Source organism: Myodes glareolus, chromosome 9 (assembly GCF_982192425.1).
Source record: "Myodes glareolus chromosome 9, mMyoGla1.1, whole genome shotgun sequence".
Taxonomy (NCBI): Eukaryota; Metazoa; Chordata; class Mammalia; order Rodentia; family Cricetidae; genus Myodes; species Myodes glareolus.
The window spans coordinates 56,438,280-56,458,403 of record NC_142034.1 but is presented as its reverse complement, the minus strand read 5'-3'; the positions used below and the strand labels follow the sequence as shown (position 1 = coordinate 56,458,403).

Below are 20,124 nucleotides of genomic sequence, written 5' to 3'. Positions count from 1 at the left end.
TAGCTCTCCTGCCTCCCTGTGGCAGCCCTCAGATGGATGTCCTGCCTAAACCTTCCCTGGTGGGTTCCATACTGACAAACCTGACTGTGCCCTCAACCCCTTGTCTTAGACTCTGTGGCTATGTGACTGCCTCTCTAACCCTAGCTGCCGTCCATCCTTCTTAATGTCTAGATTGCAATGCAGTGCCTTTTCTTTGCCTCAAAAGAATATGAAGCATTGTTGGGCAGTGGTGGCGCACACCTTTAATCCCAGCACTCGGGAGGCAGAGGCAGGTGGATCTCTGTGAGTTCGAGGCCAGCCTGGTCTACAAGAGCTGGTTCTAGGACAGCCAAAGTTATTACACAGAGAAACCCTGTCTCAAAAACAAAACAAAAAGAACATGAAGCATCATGCTTTGTTGATGCCCTGGAAGGCCTGCCTCTTTCAGAATGGAGGCTTAGAAGTGGATGGGGGGGGCAGGGTAGATGGGAGCCATAGGGAGGGAACAGGAGTAGAGGAAGAAGGGAAAACTGTGGTTGGTATATAAAATAAATAAATTAATTAATAATAAAAAAGAATACGAAGCACACCTGTCCCAGGGGTGCCTGCACTCTCAGAAGAACAAACTGAAAACGTGAGATGGATTCACACAATAAGTATGAATGGGCTCCAATTTTATACCACGGTGTGGATGAATCTCACAAACATGAGCAGGAGTGTCAACTCTGTGATTCTATTTAGATAGTCTACAAAGGAAAAGGTACACACACAAACACACACACATACACACACAAATGCAAACTAGTACACCCATTTGAAGACCAGAAAGTAGTTCCCCATTGGAACTAGAAGAGACCCACAGACACATATTTGTACTGTGCTTGTTGATGTGGGTACTGTTCACACAAATGTTTGTCATCAGGACATTGAGTGCTATACAGCCCTAACGCATGCACTAATACCAATAGAGAGCTGAGTTTTGTAATATTCCTGATTGTTCCTATTTTCTAAGAAATGCAGTTTCTGCCCTTCTCGTCCTCCAGCCACTACCCACCCCAGCCTCACTTTCTGGCCAGCTCCATTCTCTCGCCTGAGGAAATGGCTCAGCATTTAAGAGTTCTTGCTACTCTTGCAGAGGACCCGAATTTGGTTCCCAGAGTCCAGGTCAGATGACTCACAACCACCTGTAACCAGGGGATTACACTAGATCTAATACCCTCTTCTGACCTCCACAGGCACCCACAAACATGTTATACACTCACATAGACACACACATACATATAAATGTGTACATATAAATAATAAAAGTATACCTTAAAGCACAGCAGACAGGATGCTGGGGCAGGCCTTGAACTTTTGATGGTTTTAGCCATGCTGAGTTCCTTATATAGTTAAATGATTTAACATCTTGGATATTTAATCATAAAAGATAGCAACAGTTACCTCCTAGAGGCTCAGAATCTATACCAGGTTCAAGATAGGTAGGATCTTATTTTGTGCCACCAACAGACCTGCAAAATAAAACTACCCATTTTAGAGAAAAGGAACTGGAGTCTCGCAAAGGCAAGGACTGCTCTCCAAACAGTGCTCTTTCGTGCCCCGTTCCTGTATGGGTTTTTGGTAACAGGTTCCATTCCACTGACCAGCTTGTTTTTGTTTCTTGTCCCCACCCCCCGCCCCCACTCAGGGACAGCCAGATGACTCAGTGCCCACCTACGTCTGAGCCACCTGCAAGTGCTCAGTAGAGGAAAGAAAGACACAGGCATTTGTGCTGACAATCCCAGGGACTGATCCCTGACTCTCGGCCCAAACTGCAGAGGAAACTCTTAACGGTCCCGCCAGCCAGCAAGGCTTTAAAAGTCCTGGCAAGAACTCTGAAATCAGATCCGGCCAGCATGTGTCCCTGAATATCAGCATAGACACTATATTTACCCTGAAAAGCCCTTTAGTGCAACTGAGAGCTATAAATAACCATTAGGGCCCAAGCAAGTGGCCTTAACACATGGATTTCCTTCCAAAAATGCAGGCCCATTTTAATTAAACTTGTAATTAGCCTAAGGGGAGGGCAGGCCCCCTGAACTTCTCCAGTGTGAGACACCGTGAGTAATTTCTATTTGCTGGGCTTTTGGGGATTCACACACTCCTTGCTGTTCGGCTGGGAAGAACCTCCTGGGAGTTTGCAGAGCCCAGTTCCTTGGAGAACAGATCCTGGCCTTGGTGGGAATGAAGGCTGTGAGCCTGAACCTCCCGCTGCCCTGGGTGTTGCAATTAGGACCTCTGCAAAGCCAACTGTTTGTCATCCTGTTGTCCTGCAGAGCAAGATGGGGATCATGGCTGTCCTGATGCTACCTCTGCTGCTGCTGGCCATTAGTGGCCTGCTCTTCATTTACCAGGAGGCGTCCAGGCTGTGGTCGAAGTCTGCTGTGCAGAACAAAGTGGTGGTCATCACGGACGCCATCTCAGGACTAGGAAAGGGTAAGCTGGCTTCCCCTGGGTGTGTGGCCATCTCTGTCCACAAGGGACCTGGGGAGGCAGGATGGTATGGGGCACACCTGCTGGTAGGGAGGAGGAGTCAACCCAACAGGGCTCTTCTCTTTGAGAGACCGAAACTTTTTTGCCTGGCGAATGACAGAGTCAGAATCCCCGGAGTTGCCAACTCAAGCTTGGTGCTAGCAAAGTATTGGGTTTGATTGCTTCAGGAGTTTGCAGAAATCTTGAAATGCCAGGTCCTTAGTTGGGGCTGCATGCTGGATAAGAGGCTGCGTTAGGGTTCCAGTCTTGGTTCCAGTATTTCACTAGTAGGTGCCTTCACCTATATGACCACAATGTCCCATGCATAGACCAAAAGGTAACAGCAGTCTCCACTTTGGAATGTGCACAATGGTGGGACTTGGAGTTGCTAGAGATGGTCATGTTGAAGACATTTCCCACAGAGTCCACCCTCCTCCGTGTGTCACACTCTCCATCACACACGGCTACTGCTTCCCACCTACCATCTCACTTCCTGAACTTGAGGGCATTTTCATTGGTAATCCCTATGTAAAACAGTCTTCTGGGCCCTTCTGTTTGTGGCATTTGTGACAGAAATATCCTGTTGATTGTAGGATTCCTTTAATTCTTATGATGGCAGTGTAATTCTGTTATATAAATTAATGACAATTTCTGCCATTATTTTTGTTATTTAATCCAGCATAGAATCCATGCAACCAGCCACCTACTAGAGGCTCAACAGGTGTCAATGGGTCCACATTGTCCTCTAGGGTGTCTTGGGGGGTGCACACTTCCTCTCATGCTATGGCCGCTGGGAGGACTTTTGTGGCCCTCTCTCTGAGGTGTCTTCCATAGCCGGCCGCTTGTTCTCTTGGATGTCTCCAGCAGTGGTGTGTTTCCCTGCTGAGAGGCTGGGAGAGTTTTCAGGGAGTGTTTACCTTGGGTCAGCCATGGCACGTAAAGACGTCAAGCACAGACGTAGTAGATGCAGCCTCTGGAGCAATTGCCAAATAGGCTATCCTGACTTGTTGGGATTGGCACTCCAAAGGTGGGGTGACACACAAACCCAAAACTGAGTCTTCCCCAGGGCTGGCCAGGACCCAGCGCAAGACCGTGCTGTTGGGGAAGTAACAAGAGGGCCTCACCTGAAGTTGTTCAGCCACAGGCTGTGGGACAGTCTTTCGACAAGTGGAATATGCTTGTCTAGGAATAGCCCAGGTCCCTGGAGTCTCCCCTGACACCGCACCTGTTCCATCCTTTCCGGTACCCCAAGAGACCTGCCTCCCCACAGCCTAAGATTCTGCACATGCTCGCCACTATCAGCCTGGTGTGCTTCACGCTATCACCCCTACGCCTACCTCAAGGCTTCCCATCTAGTAAACACTCGATACATGTTTTTAAATCTTTGTTTTGAATCTGTACTATTCCCCTACAGTTTTGAGTGCTATTTTGGAAGCTGTGGGATTTTTAGGTCTAGGTCACAGTGCAACCCCTTTGGCGGTCGAACAACCTTTTCATGGGGTCACCTAAGACCGTCAGAAAATATCAGATATTTACACTGTGATTCATAGCAACAGCAAAATTATGAAATAGCAATGAAAATAGTATTATGGTCGTGGGGGGGGGGGTGGTCAGCACAACATGGTCGCAGCATTAGGAAGACTGAGAACCACTAGTCTAGAAAGAGGAGCCTGACTGGCAGAAGTAGGTCATAAGGTGCAGGCTTGTGAAGGTTATACCTTCTCAACTCCCCTCCCCCACACGGGCTGTCACCTCCAATCACCACAGACCCAGCTGTAGTCCTGTGCCTTCCTGACAGAATGGATCCTCTCAAACCTGGCCCTAAATAAACCTCTATTCCCATAAATTGCTCCTGACAGGATTTGTAGCCAGTACAATGAATGACTAACATCTGGAGGCCATTTGATCAGGGAAGGCACCCAGATAACTACGTTTGTGGATACTGGTTTAATTGATTTCCACTTTGGTTCCAGTATGGTCAGAGAATGAACTCTGCATGATTCGGTTCTTTTGCACTTGCCAAGGTTGTCTTTATGGTGTGGCTGTGGCCTGTCCTGCAGTCTGCTCCCAGAGAGCTGGGAAAGAATGTGTCCACTACTGTGACTGGGTAGATGATACTGAAATGTTGGCTGTATCTTGTCGCTGAAGATGTTGCATTTATTTCAAAAGTCTCGCTTATTGTTTGTTTGATATCATTGGGTTATGGTCACACATACGTCAGGACCCCAGGAAACACACCACAGGTGTTTGCGGAAGAATGGGGCCCAATCTGTCAAGATTTTGGTCACTATTCTCTTTTATTCCTTGTCACTGACACACTGCACCTCCCATCCTCCCCAGCCTTATCCTTAACCCTGTTTCAAACAGAAAGGAATAAAGTCCAAGTATTTACAAGTAACATGAGATACTGGGTGTGTGTAACTTTAAATAAATGCTTGCTTTCCGTGTGCTGCTGATGACAGCAATCCCAGACACCAGCTGCTTCACTTCAACCTCAAGGCAAGAAAAAAGTAAACCCATACTGTGCCTGGGTACCCTAGAGCCAGGGGGAACCCTATGGGCAGTTATAGACTAGGGAAACCACGAACACAGCCCAATTCCGAACATCTAACCCTCACCCCAAACCTTCACAAGCCAAACAAGTCAACCACGGTGTTACCTTGTACCCACTGGGTCTGCAACAAGAGTGTCAATCAAAATATCTAAGCCCTGGATTTGGTCTTCAGGGAGAGTTGACTGGATGTTGTCCCGGCCTGCATTCTCACGGCTCCCTAGATGCCATTCTTCCCCTTTAAACAGTGCTGAAACCTACCTGTCCACGGCAATCTCAGCCCTTGCAGGCCACGTTCTCACTTCCCTGTCTCCCGAATCAGAATCGCTTTACGCTCCTTGGCATCTTAGATCTGCAGAAATATGTAAAAAAAAAAAAAGTGCTCAGTTTGTGTTTCTTAGTTGGAAAGGGCACAGTGGGTGTTGAGATGCTCGACAGGGGATAAATTTTGAGCTGAGCTGAGCTGGTGTCAAACTAGAGCTGAATGTGGTCACCTGTAATTCTAGCAGGAGGAGGCAGGGGGATCCGGGATTCAAGGTAATCCTCAGCTACACAGTAGGTTTGAGACCAGCATGGGCTACCTGAGATATTGTCTCAAAAATAAAGAAATGAGTGAATAAATGTAAGGATTGGAGTACAGAGGAACTGCTCCAAAATACCTGGCAGGATAGAAACAACAGCTTCCAAGGATTTGGTTCATCGTGACAGTCAGGGCAAGAGAGAAGAGCTAAGTTCACATCACCACCAGTGAGGAAGCAAAGACTGGGAATGATGGTGCTCCACCAACTTCCAAGCCCCCGGCCTGTGGGGTGGCGTCACCCACGGTGATTGTCCCCTTCAGCTGTCCCTCTCAAAAACACCCTAGAAACACACTCCTTGAGGTGTGCCTCAGTTTCCTGGGTGATTTCAAAGCTAATCAAACTGACAAAAAGATTAACCATCAACCCCACGATCTCAGCACTCAGGAGACTGAAGCAGGAGGATCACTCGGTTGGACGCCAGCCTAGGCTAAGCAGTGCAACGCAGTCTCAAAGATGACAAAACAGAACAGGAGTAAAAATATGAATTTCAAGGTGAACCTGGTGGTGTGGACCTGTAAGGTCAGCTACTTGGGAAGCTGATGTAGGAGGATCGCAAGTTCAAAATCAACCTGCACAACTCAGTGAGACCTGGCAGATACATGCCACCCTTAGGAGAGGGGGTGGGTGAGTGACAGTGAACTCCAGCCTGCTCCTGTCTCAGTAGTGGAGATTGATTGGTCAAGAAGCAGCCTACTGTAGAGAGGTCCAGATGTGAAACTCTTCCTGCAGCTGGAAGGAAAAGAAAGGCCAGGCTGTCTCCTGACTTTCTGGTTATAGATATTACATACATTATACATTATATACAATACACATCAGACACAATCCTTCCATCATGGCTCAGCCCCAGTAGGCCTGATTCATAAACAATGTGCCCATTTTCCCTGATTTCTTTCCCCACCCCCATTCTCCCTGGCCTGAGTTTCCTATTGTTTCTAACCTTTCTAGGGATAAAGAAATAGAAAAGGACATAGAGGGAACAAGGGAGCTGCTTATCTGAGGGACACATTTTAAGATGACTCCAAGCTGTATGGGCAAGGCACACAGCTGGGGACACTGCTCAGTAAAGATGTGTTTGCTTGGCACATACAAAGTCTCTGGTTTCAGCCCCAGCACTGGAACAAAGGGGGCACCTAGGTGTTTTGTTTTCATTATGGGCACCTTTGTGACCCTCAGAGGCTCCCATCAAAACACCCAACTGCACCTCTGGGAAGTGGAGCATGTGACTCCACTTCTCCCATGGCTCTGCTTGCCCTGAGCCCTGGTCTAGGGGTAGGCAACGCCATAGAGACCAGTCTGGTCTGGCTCTCCAGCTGCAGGGAACTCTTAGCAAACCATTCCAGGGACCCACAGATGTCTTCTCTCCTGGAGGAGATGGGCAGGAAGAACATCCAGCGTCTGGCCTGTGGCCAAACACTCATACTGACCTTGAGTGAGAGCCTGACTCCTAAGTCCCTCTCCTTCTGCCTCTCCTCCTCCTCCTCCATCTGTTTGTGTCTTATTTTAGGGCAAAAGGAATGAACTTAATAAAGCAGTGATTTCTTTTGAAAACAAGCGTCTTCGACTAGCAACTAACTTTGAAATTTTGTGTCTATTATATCTTAGTGCCTCTGAAATTTCCAACTTAAAGCCCTGTTAACAAAACAAATATACGGTACTGCCAGCTTTGCACACAAACACACACATAATCAAGTTGTAGTGTTGTATTTGACAACTCTACAACAAGATTGATTTCTGTGTCTGTGTGTGGATGTGTGCATGTAAGGACAGATAAGCCAGGAAGCCAGAAGAGGGCATCACACCCCCCAAAGCTGGAGCTACAGGCATTTATGAGCCCAAAGTGGGTACTGGGAACTGCTCTTACTACTCAGCCATCTCTCCAGCCCCTGATAAGCTGCTTCTAAAGCTTCTACCTTTTAAACTTATTTAATATGGATTTCTTTTCATGGCAACAAATTCATTTTTGTAAAATCAGTTTTAAGGGTTAAAAACATCTACATCTCTAGATGTACTGTAGTTGACTTAACCCACCTTATTATTATATGAGACATTTACAATAATTTCCAGTGTTTTACTGTTGGTTGTGGTATTGAGATAAGCAATGTTACAACTATGTCCATGCAGACATTCGTAATGATTGCTTTAGAAAAAATACCCATAAATGAAATTGATGTATCAAAGTCCTTTGAAGGAGATAGTCAAGTTCTTCTTCCAAAACCTATAGCAGTTCATACACACACTAGAGTGAGTGTGAGATAAACCCACTGCTTACATCTCACTAAGACAATGATCTGTCTTGTTCTTCATTAGCTGATGGATTAAAATTAGTGTGTGGCTTAAATTGCATCTCTTTATTATGCCCCGGGTATAGACTCTTAATCTTCTGTTCATTAACTGTGATTTTTTTTTTCTTTTTCCCAGTTGGTCCTTCTTATTTGTAAAAGTCCTTTACACATCAAATAAATAAGCCCTTTGCTGACACACAGGTTATAAATACTTTTCTTAATTTGTTTGCTCTTTATTTGTGTCTTTGCTGTAAAAAAAATTAAGGATAAAATCTATAAATTAATTCTGATACAATTCATTTCTTTTGGGCATGCTCAGAAGACTTTCCCCAGTGGAAGAGAACAGATAAATCTCTAGCTCTTTTGTGATTCTTGTTTTTCATTTAACTATTTAGTACATTATAATATGGTACATCTAGCTTTTTATCTCCCAATAGGCATCCAAATATCATTTTTTAAAGATTCATATCATTGTCATTAAGTATATGTGTGTATAGTACAATATACGCATGTGAGTGCATTGCCCTTATAGGCCAGAAGAGGGCATCTGATCTCCCAGAGTTGGCATTACAAGTGGTTGTGAGCAAGCCGACATGGGTCTTGGAAACTCAGTTTCCCCACAAGAGTGGTACTCACTTTTAACTGAGCCGTCTCATCAGCCCCTTCCCCCCCCCCAATATTTTTTAAGTAATATATTCTTTTCCCACTAGCTCAATATATTAACTTTACCATATGGGTACTAAATTCTCATCGATACCTGGCTCCATTTTTACCAGCACTTCTTACCTATGATGGAATTGTTAACATTTTGCTTTAGTTTTGGCATCTTTATAGTACCACCATCTTGGTACTTTCTCCAAGAGGGGACAACGCAGTCAGTAGCTCATGGACGCAAGCATGCAAAGACTGGTCATCTCACATGCAACTGAGATAGCCAGTTCTTCGTGCCAGCTGCTGCTTCAGAAAGCTGTCTTAAGAGTTCTATTGCTGTGAAGAGACACCATGACCATGACAGCTCTTATAAGAAAACATTTAACTGGGCCTGGCTTACAGTTCAGAGATTTAGTCCATTATAGTCATGGTGGAAAGCTTACCAGCAAGCAGGCAGACATAGTGCTGGAGAAGGAGCCAAGAGTTCAGCATCCAGATCAGAAGACAGCAAGAAGAAAGAGACTCTGGTCCTAGATTAAGAATTTGAAACTTCAAAGGCCACCCCCAGTGACACACTTCCTCCAATAAGGTCACACCTGCTTCTACAAGGCCATACCTCCTAATAGCGCCACTCCCTGGTGACCAAGCATTCAAACACATGAGTCTGTGGGGGTCCTTCCTATTCAAACCACCTCAAAGACCCAGCCTAAGCTAGTACCTTCCATGGCCATAGTAAGAATTAGCTGAGCAAAGACAAGAATGTCTTTCCCAATCATGCCTAGGACAAATAAACTGTCCAAACATGTGAGCTTTCATTGTTTTAAAGTGTCAGGATTATTGTTACCCATGAATGTTGTATGCCTGTCAGCTATTGCTAGAGATGACTCAGTAGAAAAAGATGCATGTATGATGACCTAAGTTCCATCCCTGGGACCCATATGGTGGAAGGAGATAACAGACTCCCACAGGCTTTCCTTTGATCTCTACATATCTACCTTGGCATACACATACCAAAACATACAAACATATACAATAATAAATAAATAAATAAATGTTTTAAAAAATTAAGGAAAATCCTATATTGGATTAGTAAGTGATTAGTTCAGAGTGAAACATAAAGCAAAGTCAACTTTCTCTGTCTTTTTGTTTATTTTTGAGATTGTAATTTAATTACATTTTTCATTCCCTTTCCTTCCTCCAATACCTCCCATGTGCCCCTCCCACACCCTTTCAAATTCATGGCCTCTTTTTTCAGTAATTATTATTGCAAGCATGTAAGTATTTGTATATACATGTATGTAACTCTAACTTGTTTTGTTCATATAATTCTTACTGTATGTATGTTTTCAGGGCTGACCATTTGGCACTGGACAATCAATTGGTGTGCTCTTCCCTAGGGAGCACCGTCTCTCCCACTCCCAGCTTTACTGAGTTGCCAGTAGTTCTTTATGTAGAGTGGTCCTGTGAGCAGAAAGCCTTATCTAAAATCTCCACCTGCAGAGAAAATGTGGAGGGCTGGGTGGTATTTGATCCAAACAGACATGGTAGGACTTACCAATGTCTTACCTCAACGACTGTTGAGGTGGTCTCAAAGGCTAGTGACTCTCTCCATTCAGTAAAGGAAAGAATTTTCATCCTCAGATCTACCCAGCAAAGCAGAGGCTGCTACTCCCTGCTGTGCGTAGACCTCAGCATGTGAAGACAGCCACAGCCAAAGATGAGACAGTCACCCAGACCTGAATAATCACATAGAAACTATTCCAATTACAATGCTGTTTGGTCAATGGCTCAGACGTATTCCTAGCTAGCTCTTATGTCTTAAATTAGCACATTTCTATAAATCTGTGTATCGCCACAAAGCTGTGGCTTACTGGTAATGTTCTGGCATCTTTCTCCTTTGGCAACTACATGGCATCTGCCTGACTCCGCCTTCTTTCTCCCTGCCTTCAGTTTAGTTTTTCCACTTAGTTATATTCTGCCCTGCCATAGACCAAAACAGCTTCTTTATTAACCAATGGTAATAAAACATATTCACAGCATACAGAGAGGAATCCCACATCAATCCCTCCCTTAGCTGAATGTCAGTGTAGAATCAGTATGGAAATTTTTCTAGAGCTGATAACCCTTCCTTATATCCCCACACTCTGTAACCCATGCTCCCAATCAACTGTCAGAAATTAATCTCAAATTTGTATCAATATACAAAATTTGTATACAATATACAAAAGTCCAATCCAATATAAAACATTTAAAACTAGTAGTTGCTTTTTTAAAAGGTAGATTCAATAATCTATCTTTTTATTTTATCATATCTATCTCTTCCCTTTTTTCATTTCTGAGTAGATTCAGAGAAGCAACCAAGCTGAGGCTAGAAACACGACACACAAGCAAACCAGCCTAGCCTAGGGTACATACAGCTCAGCGCTAGAGCAATCCCTCAACACATGCAAGATTGGGGTTTAATCCTCAGGACCCCTAAAATGTCTAGCCTGAGGAGGGGATCAAATGAAATGATGCCCCAAAAGGCGAACCTTGTGACGATGAGATGTCGGGATCTGTTGACATCAGAAGTTCCTAAGAGGGGAAAGTCCCTTCTATGGCTCCGTTCACTCAGTACACCCTGCCTCCCTTCCCTCTTCTCCACAGAGTGCGCTCGGGTGTTCCATGCAGGTGGGGCAAGACTGGTGCTGTGTGGGAAGAACTGGGAGGGACTGGAGAGCCTCTACGCTGCCTTGACCAGTGCGGCTGACCCCAGCAAGGTAAGGCCCCCTCCAGACAGCCTGAGACACCCTGAGCCTCCATCACTGCTAAGGAGCAGTTCTGGGGAAATGTGACAATGGCTTTGGAGAAATCAGTAGATAGCACTGACCCAGACAGAGGCCTGTCTGTCCAACGAAAGAGGCTGGCTTGTTTGATCATTTATCGTGGCAAAATTTTGGCACTAAATCCCTGAGTTTATGTGAGTCAAACTTGGAAAAAAATGCAGATAGTGAGTGTCCCAAGTGTAGGTTGTGATCACAAATATGGCTGATGTTAAGGCAAGCAAACAACACAAGGGACAGTAGCATCAAAGAAATCAAGGAACTCCCCTTCTAAGTCACCCAGGTTATAGGTAGTGCCTTCAGTACTCTTCAGAAAGAAAAATCCAACCCTTACTCCTGAGATTAAAGTTGGTATTTGCAAACAGCTCAAAGGAATTGACTTGATTTAGATCAATTAGAATCACACAGAATGCTACACGGAGAATTTGGGGGGATGTTTTAAGGTTTCTGGTAAAAACCAAGTTGTATGTGGAAGAGTGAGCTCTGTCCAGCCTGTCTTTTCAGAGCCTTTGATATGTGAGTGTGTATCTCCCCAAAGAACTTGAGGATCAGTGACTGTTTTCCAAATAAATCTGACCCACAATGGGAACCTTCTCTTCAAGGGTGTGTGTCAGAGCTAACATCTGCCCAGAAATTGCATTGGCTCCAGGGTACTATCAAGCCCCATCCCCATCTTTACTTCTTTTTTATTCATTTTACATTCAACTGCAGTTCTCCCTCCAACCCCTTCACCTACCCACCCCCCACTTCACCTTCCTCCAAACCCATCCCCATCCACTCCTCCCAAAGGGTAAGGTCTCCCATGGGGAGTCAACAAAGCCTGGCACATTAAGTTGAGGCAGGACCAAGCTTTTTCAAGCCCATTCCCTACGGTGGGATGCCCTGCTTAGCCATCCTGACTTCTAAACCTGTAACATCTTGAGGACGGCAGTTGTCCAGAGCTGAGTCCAGCACTTAGCATCTAATAGATGCTTCCAAAACACTCTGTGGAATATACCATTTTGATGCAAAGCAAGGGGTGGCTGCCAGCTGCTGAGCTGGATTTTCTTGTAACTTATAAACCAAATGGGGAAACGATTTCAAAGAGGAACACAGCAGTGTTCAAAGTTGTGATGCCAACACCGGAGCCAGTTCACCATCTGCAAAGGGTCACCTGGTTGACAAGAATGATTGGGTCAGCTGAGGGGCCCTAGCCACAGGTTCAGATTTACTATGGCTTATCCACACTTAACTGTGGCCCTAGTCTCCCAAACGAGATTCTCCAGTAATCTCCTTCATCCCAGAGTTGTTTTACTGCTTCCCCTTTGCCTTGGTTAGTTTCTCTAATTAGTCTATGACTTTGAATTCCCAGAAAAGAAGTTGAGTGATTGAGGGCCCCCAACATCCCCAAGGAGGTGATCCCAAACATGTCCTGATTCTCTTCTTGCTCCAGCAGACTTTCACCCCAAAGCTGGTCCTCTTGGATCTCTCAGACATCAGCTGTGTTCAGGATGTGGCCAAAGAGGTCCTCGACTGCTACGGCTGCGTGGATATCCTCATCAACAACGCCAGCGTGAAAGTGAAGGGGCCTGCCCATAAGATTGCCCTGGAACTCGACAAAAAGATCATGGATGCCAATTACTTCGGACCCATCACCTTCACCAAAGGTCCTGCGAGGCTCATTTTTCTCGGGGTCTGTGTGCCACTAGATGCTATGCAAAGACCTGTGGTGCCACCAGGTGGCCATCTGGTTCTAGACAGAACTCTTCAACCCAAGAAAGCTGGGAATTTGAGCACTGAAAGCTTTCAGGTCCCCCGGTGAATGTCGGTCACGAAAGGAAGTGTCATGCAGGTCCATTCTCACCTCGCTGTGAAACTCTGTTCCTCATCCTCATCCCTCCTGGGACCTCTTTCTTTGCACCCAATCTGTAGCTCCCCTGTGAGTCTGTCTCTCTGGACCACTGTCTTCAGCTTTTGCCTATATTTTGCTACATAGGCCTTACAGTAGTTCTTCATTGGCCATGATAGTCCGTCAAAGGTTCTGTCTTCAGAAATGAGGAAGGCAGAGCTGGGAGATGGCTCAGAGGGTGAAGTGCTAGTCCAATACAAGCATGAGGACCAGATTCCCAGCCCAACATAAGAGTTGGGTGTGGTGGAACATGACTGTAAGCTCAGCTCGGGGCAGGGAATAAGAGGATCCAGAGAGTTTTCTGGCTAGTCAGTTTAGTCAAAATAGCAAGATCCAGGTTCAGTGACAAATCCTGTCTCAAAAAATATGAAACAAAGACAACACCCAAAGTCAACCTCTGGCCTCTACATGTGCATGCACAGGTGAGCACACACGTGCATGAGTGCACACATGCGTGTGCACACACACACACACTCACAGACACACACACACACTTTCTCTCTCTCTCTCACACACACACACACCAAGAAAAAGGAAACAAAGACTAGTGCCCAACTATAAAAAAAATACAGTACCCTTTGACCCCTTCACCAAACAGGATGTGTATGAAAGTGAGCTCCTTTACAGGAGGAGCAGTGGCCTGCAAGGGGACCTCTCTGAGGGCCTAGAAGACATCCAGATAGAGATTTCTCATAGCTATGTTCAAACTCAGGACTGCAGTCTGGGTTAGGGCGGGAGATGGCCATGGAAGAGAATCACAAATTGACCTTTTCCCTCCAAAACCTGTATGTGTTTCCCAGCAGCCAAGGGGGCAGCATACACATGGAAAATGTGCCTTTGTAGGGACCTGGCGCCCTGGTGTGGTTGTGATTCTCAGGTCACTTTCCTGGCTCCAGACTCCCATGCTGAGCCCTCCAGGAATGGGACTCTGAAGCAGAGGGAAAGAGGCACCTGAGGTAGAAAGTTGACTTCGTGGTGCTTTTAGAATGGCGTTCCAGAAAGAACACATTTCCAGCCAGGAGCGGTGACAGAAGCCTATATTCCCAGCACTCATGAGGCTGAGGCAGGAGGATTACCAATTTGAAGCCAGGCTGGGTCACATAGTGAGATGCTGTCTCATCAAAAAAGAAAAAGAGCAGATTTCCCCCAGCCCTGTCCTTGTTGCCACCCATGCAGGCCAGAAAAGGCATGTCACTCCATCAACCTCTGCCAGGGTCATTTAGTGATGACAGGCAAGGAAAGGCCAGGACCAGTGTATTTAGTCAAGGTTCCCTAAGGAACAGAACTAATGGCACATATATGAATGAATATATATATATGTGTGTAAACCACTCTCACCCCATATATGTGTATACATATATATTTTCGTATACATATATATTTTCATATGTATACATACATATGGGGTGAGAGTGGCTTACAGACCCAGGTTCAGCTAGTTCAACAATGACTGTCTAGCAACAGAAAGTCCAAAAATTCAGTAATTGTTCAGTCCACAAGGCTGGATGTCTCAGCTGGTCTCAGTATGAGACCAAAGAAGTAGGTTCTAATGCTAGTGAAGGGACAGACTTGCCAGCCAGAGAGGACAAGCAGACAGAGAGAGAGCTTGCTTCTTCAGTGTCCTTTACACAGGCTGCCACCAGTTGTGGCCCAGATTAAAGGTGGATCTTCCCGCTTCAAAATATTTAATGATTTTAAGGAAAAAAAATCCCTCACAGTTATACCCAGCCACTTGTATTTTAGTTAACTTCAGACATAATCAAATTAACAACTACAAATAACCATCACAGCTGGTTCCTTCTGGGTAGGACTGTCAAAAAACGCTGAGGGCCCAGAGTCTGATGGGAGCACTGGGTCTCCCTTTGCTCTTCTCTAAGGCAGTGGAGTGGGGACTGAACTCCGAACCTAAGCGCTCCTTTTCCTTTGGCCCTCTTTCCATACTGCCAGCTTTGTTTACTGTCTTACCATCTTTCTCCACATTTCTTCACTTTATATTAAATCTGCATAAGGGAGAAATGTTTATCATAACAGCATACACTAAACACCTTTCATGCATCGTCCACAGGAAGCCACCTAAGAACTAAGCAAGCACATCCTCCCAGACAGCTTAGAGGACGTTTGTTCTTCCCGCTCTTTATTAAATGATTAACACCTGCCAAAGAAGACTTAAAAGACCATGCTGGAGGCTGGGCTTAGTGGTGAACACCTGTGGTTCCAGCAGTGGGAGGCTCAGGCAGGTGGATCACAAGTTCAAAGCCTATCTGAGCTACGCAGCAAATTCCAGGCCAGCCTTAACTCTATATACCGAGATCTTGTCTCAAAACAGCAGGAGAGACCTATTAGGACCAACCAGAAACTGTCTTGTTGAAGTAATTGGGGCAGTGAGAAGATGACCTCCATGCTGTATGTAGTGACAACCCAGACTGGGGGAGGATGAAGTGGAAAAATAGGAAAGGGGAGAAAAAAAGGGAGGGGAGAAAAAGGGAGTAGGAGAGATGGGGGAAGGAAGAGAAGAGAGAGTAGAAAGGGTGTGTGCAGGGGAGAGCTTACCTACTATCAAATTCAGTGTCACTTAACTCATACACTGGTGGGTCATGCAAATCATGCAGCAATGTGCCAGTCAACTGGTCTCTGGGAAGTACAGGGTCAGTGACTTCCTGGAACCACTCCATCTCTGTCCCTTGCCATCTAAAAGACGAAGAGGTATCAGAGCCACAGGTAACAAAGAGGGTGAAGGTGGGGAATCTGCCTCTGCTGCCTGCCTACCTCGGATTTCTAACCGGGACTCCTTGTATTTTCCAGTTCTACTTCCCAACATGATCTCCAGGAGGACGGGCCAGATCGTGTTAGTAAACAACATCCAGGCGAAGTTTGGGATTCCATTCCGCACAGCTTGTAAGTCACTAAGGTGAAAGAGGGATGTCCTTGCTGTGGGTTTTCTATCAGAGCAAGCAAGGTCATGTCTAGACTAGACGCAGGATTGTATGGGATAAGGGATATCGCATCCAGGGATGAGATGGGTCTGCTGGGATTTCTTTCATGTCACAGTTCCCTGATTTGGGGATACTACAGGCAGGTTCCTCTCCTCTCAAAGTGCATTCCCACAGGTGGAAAGATGTGTGCTGTTTCAACATGACATCGTGGGTGAAGGTCACACTCTTACACACACTTAGCCCTAGCTCAAACACCTCTTCTTCTTTGAAGCTGTCCCCAAAGACTAGAAGTGGGGACATCACATCACAAACTGGGAGGCTGAGGGACCTGCTCTCAGGAAAGATGGGAAAAAGAAAAGGAGCGGAACCCAGCAGTGGAGTTCTGTGCAACAGCAGCACCGTAGCCAAAGCGGTTTATCTGAGGCATGATCGTCACCACTGAGAGGCCCAGGGGATGGGAAGCTCCAAAAGCAAGACTCTAGGAGTGTATTCCCAGGGACTACTGGAGAAATCTAGAAACCTTCCCACCTTTGTGATGCCCCTGTTGTGTTTATTTTTTTCTGGGAGACATGAACAAATATCTACTCACCCCAGATAGAGATTCAAGACATCGTTTACCCAGTTTCAGCTTGATGAACCAGTGAGTTTCCTTGGTGCTACTGGCAGAGGATGGATGAAGAGCTGTTATTTTACAGGACTGTGGGTAGCTTAGAAGTGGTTAGAAAAGACTTTGAAGAAAATGTCTTTGCCCCACCCGACCGACAATCAGCCACCTATACATCCTCAGAGAGGGGTGGTACCTCCTGATCTCCCCACCCCACGACAGACTATTACTGGCCCTTCTGTGTGTGTGTGTGTGTGTGTGTGTGTGTGTGTGTGTGTGTGTGTGTGTGGTTTTTATTAACTTAGCCCAATACTGTAGCATGTATCAAAATTTCTTGTCATCTTTTCAGTTGAAAATGGCAAATCCTCCACTGCTTGAATGCACTGCATGTTATTTATCTATCCGTCTATTGATGCTTGTCTGTTGATACCTCTTGGGAATTAGGGATAAAGCTTCTATGGACATAGATGAATTGTTTCTGTGGGAGCATGGCTTCAATTCTTCAGGGTGCAACCCTAGGGAAGGAATTATATGTAAATGTCTATCAGAAACTCCCGGAGCTATTTCCAAGGCAGACACACCCTCACATTTCCACCAGCATTGCATAAGCATTCTGTTTTCTCTTCTACTCATCACACTTGCCCACCCCACCAACAGTTAGCCACCTCTATACCCTCAGAGAGGGGTGCTTCCTTCATCTTGACTTTAGCCCTCTTGGTGATGTGAAGAAGTGGCTTTGGTTTAAAGTCCCTATTTTCACGAATACAGAACTAGCATACTGTGAGTTCTGAGGGTGGTCCTACTGAGCCTAGGGGATAGGAGGCTAGGATTCTAGTCGGTGCTTTTCTGCCTTTGGCTGTGGAACCTAGTGCCATCACATGACCTCTCAGCATTCCCTCTCATTCTTCATAGAGTGGGCATAATGGATCTTCTGCCTCTTCAGTCAGTGTACAGTGGTCTCTCAGTATCCATGGCAACAGTGGTTCTAGGCTACCGTACAAATGGAATTTGCTTAGAACCCGTGTACACCCTCTCCCATTCTTTCCAACATCTCTGGGTTGCTCCAAGTACCTAATGCAGCTGAGGGGAGTTGCCTCGGTGTCCTATTGAGGGAATGTGCAATTCTTTTCCTGAGTGTCTCAGTTCCTGGTTGGGGAACCCGTGGATCCCGAGGGCTGATGTAAACTAAGAAGACAGCCGGCCGCCACACAGCCGGAGCAGAGATCCAGTGAGACAGTTTAACCCAGGGAGATTGCAGGCTCCTTTCCGCTCTGAGCTGGGATGAGTGTCTGCCGTCTGGTTGACAGTGGAACCCAGAGATGCAGGGTCGGAGCCCTTCCTGTACCCATCTCTGACTGGTCTTCCTTCCAGATGCAGCCTCCAAGCATGCCGCCATGGGTTTCTTCGACTGCCTCCGAGCTGAGGTTGAAGAGTACGACGTTGTGGTCAGCACTGTGAGCCCGACTTTCATCCGCTCCTACCGGGTTCATCCTGAGCAAAGAAACTGGGAGTCATCCATTTGTAAATGTAAGATTTGAGAGAAGAACCCTAAGTCTGGAGAAATTAAACCTCTAGGCCCGAGGTACCAGGTAGAGAGCACACCCAAGCTGCACCCAGCAGATCCTGGCAGGGCTGAGCGAGACACGCACCTGCTTAGCAGCTTTTCCCAGACCTAACAACCAGTGTGATCTTTAACAATCACCGACTACCTCCTCCTGAGGAGGCAGCTCTGAATGGAGGCTAAGCCTTTCCGGCCAGAACCGCCTGTACCTCAGGCTTGCCTCTGCCACAGTTTTGAGGCAGGGCTCTTTATAGAGCCAGGCCCCATTTTCCCTATAGAAATCAGGAAAGAAGGTTCTAGCCCAGCAGCCCACAGCACATTATTTTAGAATACTCAAAGCTCCAGTTCTGCAATGAGATACCAACACAACCTGAGCTGGAGGAGCCCCATCCCACCCCCACCCCTACCCCGGCCTTCTTATTGCCCAAGTTTGTTCCCACCCTCTCCACTATGAAGGCGCCAAGGAGGAAATGAGGCAGCAAACGAAGCAGCAGCGGCAAAGGTTGGAGGGTGAAGTGCCTTTCCCAGGGTCAGGCAGGAGGACAGCAGAGCGTCAGGGAGCCCTGCCATTAAAGATGCACACATGCATCTTCATAGTCGGGGAACTGAACTGGCTGCAGCCGCCTGGCCCGTGCTCTCAGTCTTTTGCAGGAAGCTGGCCTACGGCGTTCACCCGGTGGAGGTGGCCGAGGAAGTGATGCGCACAGTGCGGAGAAAGAAGCAAGAAGTCTTCATGGCCAACCCGATCCCCAAGGCCGCCGTGTTCATCCGAACCTTCTTCCCAGAGTTCTTCTTCGCTGTGGTGGCCTGTGGGGTGAAGGAGAAGCTCAATGTCCCAGAAGAGGGTTAACCGTGAGCGTGGCCAAAGGGGTCGCTGAAGGGGAATAAAGGCTTTCCTAGCAGGTGTGGGCTCGTCTGTCCTCTGCCTCCAATGGTGCCGTACAGGCCACAGGCCAAAACCCACTAGTTCGCCTGCGCAAGGCTCTCACCCTCCCACACCCCAGAGCTGCGGGGTCTCTGAGTGTCTCCCACACAAAATCGGGGGCACATTTTGTTTCTCTGCTTTGTGAAGTGACAACTGAGCAGGAGCGTAGGAGCTGTAATGAATCAAATCATCACATTATCCAAGCATGCTATGTCCTCTGGTTTGCCCAGAAAACCACACCTATCTCGGACAGGGGGATAGGCCCCGTCCACCTCCAACAGCCAGGCAGCACAGGGCAACTCTTTAGGGCAGCATTTCTCAGTCTGACTTCCTGTAGTATGGAAACAGCCTTTGATCAGTCAAGATAGCAGTCACCAGCCATGTAGAACAAATTGAATTTTAAGTTTTATTTAATTGAGAGTAATTTAAACTTTATTATATAAGCATATTATCGGAACATATTATAGGAATGTAAATCATTAATTTGTTAACATTTTGTATATTATATAAATATATATCACATAGCTCATATAACTATATAAAGCTAAATTATGTCAATAATAATGACTAATATTAATATAGTTATTGTGTTAATATTTAATATGATATATTATGTGATGTATAAATTATATTATATATCACACATATATATTACATGTAAACACAGATACTGCGAACACATACACAATAATATGCTTATGTTATACATAATATTACATCATAATATACTTCTTATTAAGCTTAGCTGAAAATTATTACAAGCACCCCTCATTGGAAGCACAGTTCAGCCCTTCCGCAGTTGGGATGTAGACACAAACAGCCGGTTTCTTAGATCC

General features: G+C 46.0%; 1 protein-coding gene across 1 annotated transcript; it reads left to right on the top strand.

Moving 5' to 3' along the window:
* Positions 1-1,920: 1,920 nt before the first annotated feature.
* On the top strand, positions 1,921-19,265 carry Dhrs7c (dehydrogenase/reductase 7C). Its single transcript, XM_048448300.3, has 7 exons — positions 1,921-2,078; positions 2,295-2,454; positions 11,202-11,314; positions 12,813-13,023; positions 16,068-16,160; positions 18,174-18,329; positions 19,005-19,265. The coding sequence occupies exons 2-7, from the start codon at positions 2,301-2,303 to the stop codon at positions 19,211-19,213; spliced, it is 936 nt and encodes a 311-aa protein (XP_048304257.3). The 5' UTR covers positions 1,921-2,078; positions 2,295-2,300; the 3' UTR covers positions 19,214-19,265.
* The last annotated feature ends 859 nt before the right edge of the window (positions 19,266-20,124 follow it).